The 14,876-nt window shown below is 53.5% G+C and overlaps 1 protein-coding gene across 1 annotated transcript in view; it reads right to left on the bottom strand.

Moving 5' to 3' along the window:
- LOC129783349 (hydrocephalus-inducing protein homolog) overlaps window positions 1–14,876 on the bottom strand; it is a 133,063-nt gene that overhangs the window by 12,962 nt on the left and 105,225 nt on the right. The window contains 19 exon segments of the mRNA XM_055793332.1: window positions 646–771; window positions 1,647–1,687; window positions 1,690–1,812; window positions 2,998–3,219; window positions 3,557–3,699; window positions 4,284–4,547; window positions 5,133–5,241; window positions 5,781–5,973; window positions 6,932–7,083; window positions 7,693–7,928; window positions 8,285–8,489; window positions 9,193–9,307; window positions 9,630–9,868; window positions 10,148–10,316; window positions 10,813–10,912; window positions 11,786–11,885; window positions 12,749–12,947; window positions 13,460–13,632; window positions 13,737–13,896. Coding sequence (XP_055649307.1) covers window positions 646–771; window positions 1,647–1,687; window positions 1,690–1,812; window positions 2,998–3,219; window positions 3,557–3,699; window positions 4,284–4,547; window positions 5,133–5,241; window positions 5,781–5,973; window positions 6,932–7,083; window positions 7,693–7,928; window positions 8,285–8,489; window positions 9,193–9,307; window positions 9,630–9,868; window positions 10,148–10,316; window positions 10,813–10,912; window positions 11,786–11,885; window positions 12,749–12,947; window positions 13,460–13,632; window positions 13,737–13,896 — 3,069 coding nt within the window.

Here is a 14,876-nt window from a genome sequence, read left to right as displayed (position 1 = left end):
TACTTGGGATTGGTTAGATATTAGTGGTTGGGGCATTTCAGAATGATTAAGTTTAGTGAAGATGATTATATATGCTTTAGTTGCTTTTTTGTTTGTTTTATTACTTACACCTTGTCTTTTACAATGCTTACAAAAATTAATAACTCATTCGATTTCAGGGTTCTTTTTGTGCAACAGGAAGGGGGAGATGTAGGACAAGGCCTCAAGGACAAGAGTCCAAGTACTGATAGCCTGATGAATAGAGACTTGTTAGAACTTGCAGGGCACAAGCCCTGGGAACCAAGGAACAAGCTAACTGCAGACCCCTGAGCCATTACAGTTGAGGAGGCAACCAGACGGACAGAGAAACAAGTAGCCAGAGAAGGGAACGGATGGCGCCGATATGTAACTTTGTTAATCAAGAAAGCCGCGTAGAAAGAAACCCCCTAATTTGGGTATAGAAATTGTTGCTATGTCAAGGTAAACTAATCAGTTCCTATTGTTCTAACGGTGTGCCTTAAATATCAACCAATCCGTGTTTTTTACACTAAGATTTAACCAATCAGTGTGTAATATGTAGAAGGTAGAAACATATGTTATTGTAAGAAAATCACTAATAAACCGACAACTTGCTTGCATCAAGCTGTGTCCCGTCTCTTCATTTGCTGCAGCACCTTACCATCCAGACTGGGTGGAAGCAGCTCCCCAGTGTGGCTCAGTGCCCTTTCGTCCTCCACAGCCGCCATCCGGTTGTATTCCAGGGCCACATTGCCCGTGTTGGACAGCATGGAACTGAAAAGCAAGAAGGAGGAGTGAAAAGACAATGACCAATAAATACAAAGCAAGTAGAAAAGTAACACTGTATGGTGAGCTTCTGGTACCCCTTCCTTGATGCTCAGGAGTATCTTTGTCCCCAGGCAACTCTGCCACGTCTAGACCACTGCCCTGGGCTGCCCCGAGACAAAGTGTTTCAAAGTTTGGAGGTTAAAGAGGAAAGGGCAGGCATGGTGCCCAGGAGACTTAATCCAAGGGTCTTATTCAGTTTGACATTATTTTGACTGCAAACTTGTCCTCGAGCAGATGAGGACAGGCAACACGCAATGGAAGCAAACCCATGGTTGTTGTCAGCAGAAAGGCATGGCAGAATCGAACCTTTCCTGGCACGTCTTGGCAGGATGGTGGCCACCATCTCCTGCTTGGCTTTACGTGCAGATACGCAGGCCCCAGCACCCTGCCAGGACTTGGACAGGATGAAACAATACATGACTTGTTTAAAGAGAAGAACAGCAGGTGAGACTGAACACAAAGCCCTAGAAGGGACTCGAGTCCACATGTGAGGCATCTCCAGGCGCCCAGGATGTGTGGAAGCTGAAACCTCAGAACCAGCAGGCAGCAGCACACACCCCCCTGCCCCCACCCCCCGCCAGGCCTAATCACCCAGTTAGAAATTAGAAGAGGTTTATTAAGTGGCCAAGCAATAAACACGTCAGTGGGGTTTTTTTGCCTTTATTGGCACTTTATTGCCTTTATTTTCGCCAGACCACAAGTAGAAGGAGAAGCAGAGGCCACCAGAGAGCACGGCACGGCTCCGGCGAAGCAGGCCCCAGGTCAGCCCTGGGCAAAGGCAGCTCCCACGCACGGGTCCCTGCCTGGCCTCTGGCTCTCACGTGAATGTCCTCATCTGGAAGAGCAAGGTCTCCTTGAACTTCCTTGAATCGTGTCCGTATCCAGCTTGAGCTCAGCGTAGTCGACAACAGCACTGAGGCAAAGCTCCACCTCACGGCTGCTCTCCTCCAGGACAGTGTGAGCTGGTTCTGGGTCTGTCTCGATCACCTCCAAACAGGAAAGGGAAGAATCACTGAGCAGAGCCTAGAAAGCCCGGCTGAGCAAGAGGAGGCTTTTGGCCTCCAAGATCAGCCACGTACAGAGGCTAGAAAGGACCATTCCCATTTATTTCCCCGGGAAGGTGATAAAATTTAACCCTTCCATTACAGTGTTTGTTTCTACCGACTGAACACCATAATCACCACCATGACTGAGAGTACACCCATGGGGACAATGACCGGGTCATAGGTACCTCTCCCTGTGTTTCAACCCTGTAGAGTGTCAGACCTTTTTCATGGCCCGCTACAGATCCAGCAGGCCTCTAAATTAGGATTAAGTTCCCCTCTGGGAGGTCTGTGGATGGAGAACCCCAAGACTGAACAAAACCAGAAAGCACCTTTTCCCTCTTGTCTTAGCGGGAGGTGCTTTCCAGACACCATGTGTGGGGCAACAGCCACGCTGGTGAGGGCTGGGGACGGGCATTTTGGAATGGGGACGAACTCACTAGGAAAGCCTCCGAGTGCTGCTGCTGACGGGGAAGAAGTGTGGTTTACAGGTCTTAAAAAGGCTCAGAAACTAGGGAGGAACCGTCACTCCAGGTACGTGTGTGTGGCAGTTTCTGGAGCGATGCTTCTCCAGACTGCTGCACGACTGCCACGCAGCGCCCGGGCTGCTCCACAATGAGACATCCCACACAACATGGGCACCACCACCAAAATCTCTGCTATCGGTGTAGGCAGAGCTGACAGCTCACCCACCATGTGCCGGTGGGCTGGCCAGCGCACACACAAGAGCACTAGTGTGGCTCTCCACTCCAAAACAAGAGTCAGAGTGCAGCGCCTTAAACTCCCTGTTGGTGAAAAGGCACTGAATTTGATGAAGAAATTTTAACACCACAAAACGTGATAAAATCGTAAAATGTGCCCTCCCGTTCAAACAGGTTGCAACACTTCAGCTTTTGGCGGAGACCGGTAGTTTGCATGTGGCTAAACGTGTCTTGTCAAAAGACCTCCCCATTTTGTGTTGGTGTCACAGGTCACTGCATCTGCCTCTCCCCCAAAACGCACTGCGGGTGAACCTCACGGATGGATTAAACGTCAGGAGGATGCAGGAGCTGCTCAGCCAGCAGAGATGGTGGCCTGCCAGGGTTTTTTTGTAGCAGCTCCGTTAGCTTTTCCTGTTTGCGTTTCTTACCTTCTTCTTCACAGGCCACGTGGCTCCTGGGCCCCTCATGGTGGTATCCACCCACTTGATGGTGCGCAGGCAGTCATCCCAGTCTTTAATCTGCTCCGGCGGCAGCGCGAAGGTGATCCTAGCCACCTTGCACTTCACAGGGTGCATTTTGAAGGTGACCGCGACATCCGATTTCAAGGTCACTGTGATGGCCTTAGCACAGCCAGCATGGAGGTGTCCCACCTAGGGAGAACCAGAGAGCCAAGACCTAACTGGAATCACTAGCAAGGGCAGGACTGACAGCAAAGAGATCGATGTGGTGAGCAGCTGTGCCAGGAATCTGCCTCTTACCGTGTATTCATCTGAGGTTTGACAGAGGAAAATACAAAAGATGCCACCTCCCGTAACACTGAGCCTTTTCTGTGGGGTTGACAGCCCCGCGCCAGCTAAGCCAGGGATTGCAGCTCCTTTGTGGCACTGAAACAGGCTCTCACCGGTACGTGGTGACTCCCTGCCAGCTCCTGGGAACCCGCCGGGCAGGGCTGGAGCAATGGGAAAAGGCAGAGCCATCCAAACTCACCTTGGGGGAGAAGTGAAATGGGGTGTCTGCCAGCCACTCAAACCGCATCGCCTCCGTCCTGCTGCGGTTGGTGATGGTGAAGGTCACGCTGTAGGGTTTCCCAATGTGACAGTCCCCGAACGGGATGTGGTTCACTCTGGCAGCTGCTAGGAATGAGAGCAGGAGGTCTCAGTGTGCCTGAGGTCCATCCACCCCCCTCACATCCACAGAGACAGGCGTGGCCAACTCTTCCTTGCTCCGAGCCTTCCTCCCTGGGGAGACGCAGTTCCCCATCCTCCCGCTTCCATGGAAGCGCCCTGCCACATGCCTAAACCCGTGGCTGTGGCTGTGCAGAGCCACGCAGCACAGCATGCACTGCCCCTCTGCACAGAGCCAGCACGCTCCCAGACCGCCAGGTCAGGGGGTGACAGCACAGGCTGCGTATATCGAGGGCACAAATCATTAGGCACAGGCTTCATCTCCATAGCATACCATGGGCTGGCAGCCCTCCTTTTGGAGATACCCAGCTGAACGTGGGTATCTCTGACCCTTCCCTGCTAGCCTGCAAGCTTCTCCCTTGACAGAAGATCTTCTCTTCTGCTCTCAAGCTGCCTCTTAAGCCTCTGCAGGCTACAAAAGGCAGCAGGATCTGGCTGCTGAAGCTGGACCGCAGGTGCGCGGCACAGGGTGAGCAGAAACGTCTGTTTTCCTGTTCCTTGATCCACCTGGGCAGCCTTTCCTCTCTTACCCTCAATTACGTCTTCCTCTAGATTGCCCTCAGCATTCTCCTCCTCCTCACTGTCTGCCACCAGTCCGTGGATGTTATCTAGCGTGAAGTCATCCTCGTAGCCTTCGCCCACCAGCTGAATGTCGGTCTCCTCATACGGGTTGTTCACCACTGACAGGTGGATCCTGCCTTCCACACGTTGGGCCAGGGTGGGTTTGAAAAGCACGTCAAACTCTGCTAATTCCCCACGGAGCAGGACCAGGAGAGCGGTGTGAGGCTTTCTCTCTGCACAGCAATGGAATCAGCGACAAGTGATACAGCTGTACCGCTGAAATATTTCCGTGGGGCGTAAGGGGCTGAAACCCAGCTGCCTCCAAGCACAGGTTCTCCCACCAATGGTGCCAGACCCTCCTCCTATGTTCACAAGGCTACGACAGCACCACGCGTATCACTGCTGAAGTGTCTTAAACACAGGTTAACACCCAGCGCTCACTCAAACTGCAGTCAGTCAGCTCCTGCCACACGTAAAGCTGAGCCAAAGAATGGGTTTGGCTTCTGTTGGCTGGCTGTGGGCTCAGGGGCTGCCTCCATTCAGGCTGCTACGCTCACACGCAGCAAAGACCTCAGATGGTCCGCTGAAGTGGTGATAGGCCCCCGCAACTCAACCCACCATGTCCAGAGGAACAGAAAAAACTTCCAACCACTTTCTAGGAGGAAGCCCTGCGCAGAGTCCACATGAGAAGCTGGGGGTACAGAGAGCCCCAGCAAAGAAACAACATCTAACATTTGGCGGCTGCTTGGCCAAGCCAAGAGCAGGGCACACATTTCTCCCCTGTGTGGATGACCGCGCTTCACGCTTACTGGATTTACCTCCTGCAGGAGAGTCCTCCTTCACGCCCCCAGCTTGGTAGACGCACTGTGTGGTGGGCCTGGCTTTCAAGAAGAAAACTCCCGCTTCATCCAACAGGTCTATCGTCAACTGAGAAAAAGGAACACAGAGCACAACCACACTGGTGTGGGTACAGGGTGACACGTGGGTTGGCACCGTACTGGTGCTGGTCCAGCACGGGGCATCCAGCATGCTTCTCCGCTTCAAACACAGCTCATAGCTAAACTTACAAAGTTCAAGTAAAACTAGACAGAAAAAAGAAGTGTTCAGAGGCGCTGGGATACAAAAGTAATGAACAGAATTTTTCATTAAAGTGTAGTAAAATGGGATCAAATACAATCTAATGCAACTAGGACATCACACGTGCCCACCCGAGAATCAAAGCGTGAGAAGAGAGATGGGGGGAAAACACCCCACCAACTTTCTTGCGTTGTATTTAACTGAAAAGGATAGGCTAGTCAGAAAAATCGTATTTCCAAGAGGAACTCTCTTCCTGGAAATTACAAGTCATTCATTTGCTTAAAAAGAATTTGAGAGCTGTTTCCAGGTCTGCCATGCTTCCTGGGACCTTTTCTCCACGAGACAAGCACTTGTTCCCAGACCAGAGCATTTCCTGAGCAGGCCCTCACCTGGACAGGTAGGGTGCCACCATTACGAAGGACCAGAGGGAGTTTTTGTGAATCACCCAGCAACAGCTTCTTAAAGACCAGCAGAGGGTTCCCTCTCTTACTGTGAAGTACCGGGCGCAGGACTGTCACCCGAGGCAGAGTCCCATCTCCACTGACACGGAAGGTCAGGCTTTGCGCTTTAATTGCTGCAGGGCTGCAGGAAAGGCAGAGGAGAAATCATGACGGCTGGCACTAACCAATTTCCCACCTGGCAAGCAACAAAGCAGGGGCCACCCACTGCATTTCCCCTGGCTGGTGCTCCTGTACCCCACGACACAGGTCTCCTCCACCCCCCTCCTCCCAGTCCGATCAGGGCCATTCACAAGAGCTCTGAAGAGCCAGAGCCTTCCAGAGTAGCAGTTAAAGAACATGTCACTGAATCGAATCGTGCAGCACAGCAGGTAAATAATGAGGCGACAGGTGAGACATGGCAAATTCACTGGCTGCGATGATATGAGACACATGCAAAAAGCACGAGCGCAGCATGGAAATAGTATAAAAGCAAGAAGGGAAAAATAAATAGCACCATCAGTAACGATTATTTCCAAGGACGCTAAAAAAGGAATTGCGTACTAGAGCAGAAAGCTGACTTGTCCTGACTCAGCCACTAAACGGCTGGGGAAGAGCCGGTCAGGGCCCTGGTACACACGTCCCAGGACAGGGGAACTGGGCTCCTCTTTTAGAAGGGCTCCAGTCGCTCCTTTGACAGAGAATAGCTTAACATACCCCAGGTAATCACATACAATCATCTCATTTTCACAGAAACAAGGAGGAAATAACGCACGCTGGCTGGCTGGCACAGAAACGGCTTCATCTAAACCTTTGTCCTTGGAAAGCCCCAGCTCAACTGTTGCACATCTCCATTTCTTTCGGATTCACTAACTCCCAGTTGGCTGCCAAATGCTGCACTGTCTTCACAGTCACTCGAGGCTAAGCTATAACCCCTTCTCCGTCTACTCTGTCTAGTAGTTACCGCCTCCTCTATTCTCTAATGCTAAGCACTCTGCCTAAGGCTACTGAGAGCATCAGGGTTAACAAGAGGTCGGGGTCCTCCCAGAGGAGGGGCAGCCATCAGGCAGGTCCCCCCGCCCAGATTTCACAGGGGGAGTTACCTCGCCAGGACATCGAGGGAAGCCTCAAAAGTGCACTGGTAGCTCCGCATCATCTGTGGAGTGAAGGTCACCGTAGCAAAGGCGTGGGAGCAGCTGGGCATGCACATCCGAACGGGATCCACCTTGAAAATGTCCCTGATGGGGCTGTGAAACTTGGGGGAACCCACAGAGCCCTGTTAGGAGGAAACATCCTTCGGTGTTTCTTACGCAGTCTTATTCTTATATGCGTCAGCGGGAACAGCCCCAGACAGCGTGTCTCCCTTCCTGCTTGCCCTGGGCAGGCTCCTTCCATCGCAGGGGGTGACTCCAAAGCGGTGCTGACCTTGCACAGGGAGCCCAGGAGCGCAAAAGCTGGCTTTGAGCACTGGGCAGCCACCCCAGCACACAAGGGAGGGGGGCACTGCACGGAAACCCCGCGACTAACCTCAAACTGGCCTTTAAAGAGAAGGAAAAGGCCAGGGAGCCTGAGGGAATGGTCTGCTTTGAGCCCAGGCACGTCAGGCCAGTAAAGGCCCCCTCCGAGCGGGCTTCCAAGAGATGTGCAGAAGGGTTTGGGTCTCCCACCAAAGACCCAGAGCGGCGAGCCAAAGCCTTGCTCGAGACGTGCCAAATTCAGAACTGCCACCCTGGCACTGCTGCTCCCCCCTGCAGCCTGACCTGCACGGAGCTGGACTAGTGCGGGCAAGAGGAAGCAGCGAGTCTGGAGAACAAGGCAGCGCAGCCTGTAAAGAGCAACGGTCACCCTGGCCTCTTGCTCTTACCTCACCGGCGATGGGTTTGATGGAAAGGACCACATTGCAGGGGACTTTGTTGACATTGTGGATCTTGAAGCGAGCTGTGGCCCGGTGCCCAACCCGAACATCGGTGAAGATAAACTTGTTCTCATCTCTGACATACACACCCTTGTCTCGCACCGTCTGCGGGGTCTGGCAGAGGTTGACGTTGCTGCAGATTCGGTGCTCCTCAAAGATGGACTCGATGTCATCAACCACAAATGCTGCGAGCAGAGCAGAGGGAGGGCTGAATGCTGAATTCCTGATGAATTTCTCGGGACCCTGCTGGCCTCTCGGAAGGCTTGATAAACCCTTTTTGCCCAGGTCACTGCAAAACCCAGCCTTGGGCAGGGAGTCGGCTGCGAGGATGGAGCTCAGTCCCAGTCAAGGAGTATTGCTTTCCTTTTATCCTTCCATGCATCCCTCCCAGCCTCTCCCCGCTGGCTGACTTGAAAAGAACTGGAACCTCTGAGGATTTTAGGGTTTAGCTTCAAGGTCAGGGCGCCTCTCTAACCAAGCAGTAAGTTCAGGTGCTGACCAGCAGCAGGTCTGGCTGCGGGAACCTGTGGACGGGGCGTACCTGGGAGGCAGGACTCAGCCAGCAGGGTATAGGGGATGCCGAGGGGATTGTCCTGGGGGTCTCTGTCACTGATATCGATGCGCAGGTGCTCCTCGCACGTCCCCAGTGATTCCGCAGAGCAATCCACCGCGATCATCTGCTGGCCCCCAGGAGGGATGGAACCAAAGCCAGGGTACACCGTGAACATGCCTAGAGTGATGCGAGCCTGCAGAAAGAGTCCCAGGAGAAGCTGATGTCCAGCAGCCCAGCCTTGAGCATCCCCAGCAAGGAGTACGCCACTCCTCAACCTCCAGCCAGGCCGAGCCCCCAGTCCCAGGGCAGGGAGGGATGACTCCACGGCCCAGAGGCAGCCCCAGGACGAGAGGGACAAGCCAGGAGGAGAGGAACAAGCAAGCCAGGAGGAGAGGGACAAGCCAGGAGGAGAGGGACAAGCCAGGAGGAGCTGCAGGCCTGTTCTGGCTGGCACACAGGAAGGAGTTTGGGTGTAAAAGGTGAAGGTGCTAGCTGGGATCCTCCAGCCTCAGGGGTAAAACAGGAGAGCAGAAATAACTGTGAGAAGTGACGGGAGGGAAGAGAGGGGACTGGGAAGACGAAAACACAAGGTCAGCTGGTATCTATGGAGTGGGACTTCAAACAGGAACGTGCCCACATCTGTGGTATTCACAGACCTATTTTGGCTAGCAGCCACCAAACACAGGACCTGCTCCTCTCTCTTGACCCCACAACTCCAAGTCTGAGCCGGAGCACGGGACTGTCAGTGCAACTGAGCAGCTCCTGCCTCTGCTTGTGGCTGGGAGATGACGGACCTCCATCGTGCAGACCATGTCCCATCCCACGGTGATGAGTCCCCATCAGCGTCCTCCCACAGCACCCACAGCAGTGTGTCTTGGGGAGCGGGAGCCACCCACCTGCATGAAGGGGCTGGCAACCTTCTGCAGCGAGCGCTTGCTTTTCTTGGCTGAGGAAGTCCTTTGGTGTAAGTTCTCACTCTTGCCAGAGTGGGCAGATTTCATTTGACATCCACTAAGAGGAGAAAGCAGAAACATCCATCATGCTGAGCCCCCACCCCGTCTTCTCTGAAGCCAAAGCTGACCTTCCCCTCCCCACCGAGGAAAGCCTCCCTGCCCCTCGCAGCCCCCGGCGGCACCTCCTGCAGCTTACGGACAGCTCAGCTGTATCACCAGCTTTGCCCGACACACGGGGACACTGAGGCATTTTTCCACTCCCTGTTCACAAGCAGGTGACGTGAACTGGACAATAACCCAGGTGTCTGGGCTGCCTGTCACACACCAGCCATGCTGTCGTGCCTCCTCAGGCAGGGCAGGTGGTGCAGGTCTTCTCTCACCTTTTCTCTTGCAATCGGGATGCGTCCTGGTCTGCTCGGTAGATGAGGAATTTAAAGTCAAGGCTGCCTTTGTTCTCCAGCATGAAGGTGCAGGTTTTCCTGCTGCCCTTCACCATGGCACCGAAGTTGATGAGCGAGGCGGGGTGAATGCTGTACTTGCTGAACACAGCTTTCGCCGACACCCTCACTGGGATGACGGCGACGGTCTCGCCTCCTCCGCAGATGCTGGGCTCCATCACCTGCAGCCAGAGGAGGGCTTGGTAAAACCAGCAAAGAGGCCAGCCTCTGACTCTGTTCCCTGATCCCACCCCAGGTCCCCACCAGCTCATCCTCCCTGTTTCAACGCCTCCTCCGGAGCCAGACTTTCAGCTCCGCTTAGGAAGCATCACAAATGTTTTCTGAGACATTGCTGTCACCTACGAGAATTACCCAGCTAAAGCCCTCCTTCCAGAAGGCACCTGTCCTGCTCACGCTCCCAAGACGTGCTGTGCCACCACTGCCTGGCTGGGGCAGCTCACCTGGTAGTGCAGGATGGGTTTGTCCTCGATATTCACTTCCGTCTTGGGGTGGAAGAACACCTGGACCTGCACAGGGCGCCCGGAGGCAGCCAGCAGGCCCTTCTGCGGCTGGATAGTGAAGTGGCTTGCCAGGTCTGGTATGGTGGTGCCTGCAGCTTTCAGCTGGAAACTGGGGAGAAAGGGAAGGAACAAAGACCTCTGCAGTTAAAAGTACAAGTGCCACCAGCACAGCCAGGACTTGACATAAGACCATAAAAAAATTAAAAGGGAATGAGTCCAGCTCTGCTTGGGGAATCTCAGATCTTGACAGAGTGCAGACCATCATGAGTGTTGCAAACTAACCTCGACACCCAATTTTCTCATCCCCTCCTTTAAAGAGTCATAAAGAGAAAGGAGCTGCCCCTCAGAGGAAGGCAATGGATCTCAGCAGTGAGTGGCTTCAATTTCAGGGTCTCTCCTTCTGGTTCCTGCTCAGCTGTGAAGGACTGCTGGTGTGGGGCTGCATTCTCCCTTAAAGTCTTTGAGATTAGGGAGCCCGGGCTTTTTATTTAACCAGACCACGAGGCAGCCAGCACGGGAAGCGGTTCTAGCCAAGGGCAGGAGGAGAAGGCAGGCCTGGGCAGATGGTGGCACCACGCGTTCACAGACCAGGCAGCTGGACCCACCTGTACGCAATCTCGTACTTCCCCTTGTTCCTCAGAGTCAGCACTTGCTTTGCATCATCCAGGACTTTCAGGACTCCAAAATCCACGGTGCCACCTGCACCTGCAGAAAACCCGCAGAGCCAGGCAAGAAACGGGGAGTATTAGTGAGCTGCTACAGACCACACCAAGTGACAAGACAGATATTTCAACACTTCCAGGCCAATTTCAATTGGCCTCTCAATACTGAAATGGGGCTTATAAGAAAGGTGGGGACAGGTGTTTCCGGGGGGGCTGTAGTGACAGGACAGGGGGCAATGGCTTTGAACTGGAGGGGAGAATTACATTAGCTGTTGGGAAGAAATTCTTCACTGTGAGGGTGGCGAGGCACTGGCAGAGGCTGCCCGAGCAGCTGTGGCTGCCCCATTCAAGGCCAGGTTGGACGGGGCTTGGGGCAACCTGGACTAGTGGAAGGTGTTCCTGCCCATGGCAGGGGGGTTGGGACAAGACAATCTTTGAGGTCCTTTCCAACCCAAACTGTTCTATGACACTTGGAGTTCTCAGGCAGCCCAAAACCCTTCTCAGCAAGTCTCCATTCTTGGAAATTTTCTTTAGCTACTTTGCTGCCCTTGCTCTTCTTACTCGGAGGGTATCTGCAGGGTTTAGCAGGTGAGGAGCTGCGTTTCTGTCTTCTTGCTTCCAAGCACTGATCCAACAACTTTGTGTGCCCTGCTGAGCCCTCAGGAGCTGCCAATTGCTCGCTCACATCGCTGTTGTTTCTAAGCCCCCAGACCAACCTGCACACTGCAAAGCTCAGGGGCGAGAGACTCGAGGCTGGCTGTGCCCTGACAGCCCTTCACTCCACTCAACTTGCAGGATACGCGCTTTATGTGACTGGGCCACGCTTGCATGCTACCCCATCCCAAGCGCTTTGGTTGCTCACCTGCCAAGGCAAGGCAACACACCCAGACTGCTTTGTTTTGGGGCATCCACTGACCTTTAGGAATGCTGATGATTGGAGCAACATCATAGCCCTCTGCAGAAATGAGGATATTTTCAGTCTGGACAATCCCCAGGATGTTTTCTGCATCTGAAACCTGAGGCAGCGAGAAACGAACACTGCTTAGACCGTTCTCTTAAATTCTTTTGGTAGACAACGTACGAGTCCTTGTCTCTGCTGGCTGCTTCCACCATGGCCTCCCCTGCTTGACAAGCACTTGTGGATTCCCAAACTCTCCCAACCTGCTCATCTCACGGGCTGACCCAGCGAGATGCTGCTGCAGTAAGAAGCCCTACCAGCCCAGCTCGGCACTCCTTCAGCAGGGAGTGCTGCCGCGGAAGCACCCGGGGAGACACAGCGATGGAAAAACAACCTCAAGAATTGTGAGGTGTCCCAGAGCAGGTGGCATTGACCGTCAACCCTCTCCTCTTCAATCACCCAGCATCCTCACTGAAGTGCAGCCCCCAAACCACGGGGAACAAAACCCCAGGGTGACAGCTTGTTGCTCTCCGTTAAGAGCCCCGGACAGGCTCCAGCATGGGCGCAGGGAGCATGCCGAGGTCTGGACAACCAAACAGCAGCGTTCAACCACGCACAGCGGCAAGGTGGCTGTAACGTGCGCTCAGGACACAGCGCCTGGTTGTCTGGGCTGACGCAGATGCTCAGGGATGCACCATGTGCTCTGGTGAACCCAGGCTGAGGCAGCAGAAGTTGGGGTCACAGCAGCCTTGTGTCCCTCAGGTGCAGCTCTTCCTGGCCCAGCAGCACACATGCCCCCTGAAGCTCAGCTATAAGAGCAAGTTCCTTGCTGCTAAGGGCCTGCCCCCCCGGCGATGCGGGTAGAAAGGAACCTCAGGAAGGCTCATCCTTTGTCCCCCTCTTTGCAGGGAACCCTTCAAGCACAGCCTCCACCCCGAAGATCTCGTTGCCCTGCCAGGGAGGGCACAGTCCCCCCCTCACCTCCAGTCGGATCTTCTTCTCAATGTTGAGAGCCTTTGTGGGCTTGAAATACAGATGCACGTCAAACTCCGTGCGTGGAGCCACGATGCCCTCGCGTTGTGACACGGAGAAGTCCTCGCCCAGGTTTTCCAGCCCACAGAGCTGCCAGGCCACAGGCAGCAGGGTGCTGTTTTGCAGGACCAGGGTCTTGCTGTCCTCCCTGCAGAGGCAGAAAGACACCCTGCACCAGCTGCTCGATGGTCAGGATAGGCCTTGCAACTGAATGCATCTTGGAGCAGCCCTATGCATTAGTTTATATATATATCTTTATCTATACACATCCAGTATTTATAGTATCCATAACATTAGTTAAATGTTTTCTCTGTGTCACAAGTCTCAGAGGTGAGGTCCTGGGGAAGGGCTGGGTGCTAACGGTGTATCCAAGAGAAGGGACATAAGGAGGAGCAACTGCACTGCTCTCCGAACCAGCAGACGAGATACAAATGAATCAAGATGCCCATTGCACCACGTTGCTGGGGGCTACAGAGCTTGCGGCTGTCCTGGGAGAACCAAGCCAGCAAGGAACGGTGAGCAAGAGACCGGGAACTGCTGGCAGAAAGAGGGACGCCAGCCCAACATCCAGCCTGAAGGGCCATGCAGCCAGCCAGAGAGGCTGAAGGGGAGCTCACCGACAGCACCCGTCCCCAGCAGAGGGGCCGTGAGATGACTGACCTGTGCAGAAGCAGCCTGTTGAAATGCACGTGCTTGGGGCTGACCCTCAGCTCCACCTTCACCCCCTGGCAGCACAGGGGGAAGACCACCGGCTCTGGGTTCTCCTTAACGCGGCAGACGAGCTTGTCTTCCACCAGACCAGCTGAAGTGGGGTACGCCCAAATGCTCAGCTTCTAGCCCCGTCCCCGAAACAAGAAATACAGAAGAGCACTCAGTGAGCAGGAGGAATGGCTCCTGGGCACTTACACCAGTGCCTGCCCTACCTGCTGTCCCCTACCTGCTTCTCGTTCGGTTTCAGCCTCAGGCTGGGAGGTTCTACAAGGAACGTGTCCGCCTTGAGATCGCGCTCAAAGGAGAAACGCGCCTCTACTTCCAAGGGGGTGACGTTGAGGATGGTTATCGTCTCACAGTTGCTGGGACAGTCCAGTGCCTTGTACCTGTCCACAAAAGGGGAAAAGGCTGCAGAGGAGACCGTCGCCTTCATCCCACACCAAGGAAAGCGCCATGTCCTGGCAGCGGGAGGCTGCACTGCAAGACCATGTACCAACAAGCAGGCCAAGAAAAAGCATCATTTTCAGGGGCACACTGGATGCTATGTGTGTCCATCCTTGCGTTACTTTGATGTCCACCCCTGTACTTGGTGCCTCCAGCCCAGACGCGTGATGATGCACAGGCCACTTAAAGAGCATTTTACAAATTAGAAATTCAAAGACGCCTGGAAAAACAGAGGTACTGCAGGCACGTGGGTTCTCCCCCTTTCTTTGTTGGGTTTCCTTCCCTGCAGGGTACAAAGAAATGCTCTTGGAAAGAGCTTTTAAAAATAGTTTAGCTTTTGTCTTCCAAAACAGTCACGAGATTGCCTTGTATTTCACAGGTTAGCTCAAAGTCTGAGGGAAGGAAATAGAGAGGATTCATTCCCAAGAGGAATGCTGAATTTAAAAAACGTCCCTTCCCTCGGGTATGGAGCAGATTTGGGAGTTAAAGGGTTAAAAAGCACAAACAGAAACCCAAGGCCATGCAGCAGCCTGGCTAAAGATCCTCTTTTGGGTTTTGAACTGTTTTGATTTCATTTGCTTGGGTTGTCAAAATACCACTGGCTCTCCAGAGCTCCCATGAAGAGGAGAACTTAATTTCTAATATTTAAAAAAAAAGCTATGTTAAAAATAGAAATGCGCCAGCAGCTACAATGGCAACTTTTTCCGGCAGACTTTGTCCAGCATTGAGGACGGGGAAACAGAATTTCCATTTTCATTCCTCTGCAGATCCCCCACGCCCCCATATCGGCAGGTCGAATCATAAGGCCTTACTAATATTACAAACGGATGAATGTTTTATAAAACCATCAGCAAAATAATTGCTTGTTCAGTCCACCTGTAGAGCTCAAAGCACTTTTAAAAAACACCATAAAGTTCATTTC

Source organism: Falco peregrinus, unplaced genomic scaffold (assembly GCF_023634155.1).
Source record: "Falco peregrinus isolate bFalPer1 unplaced genomic scaffold, bFalPer1.pri scaffold_35, whole genome shotgun sequence".
Lineage (NCBI taxonomy): Eukaryota > Metazoa > Chordata > Aves > Falconiformes > Falconidae > Falco > Falco peregrinus.
The sequence above is the reverse complement of the archived record's forward strand: the minus strand, read 5'-3'. Positions and strand labels throughout refer to the sequence as shown.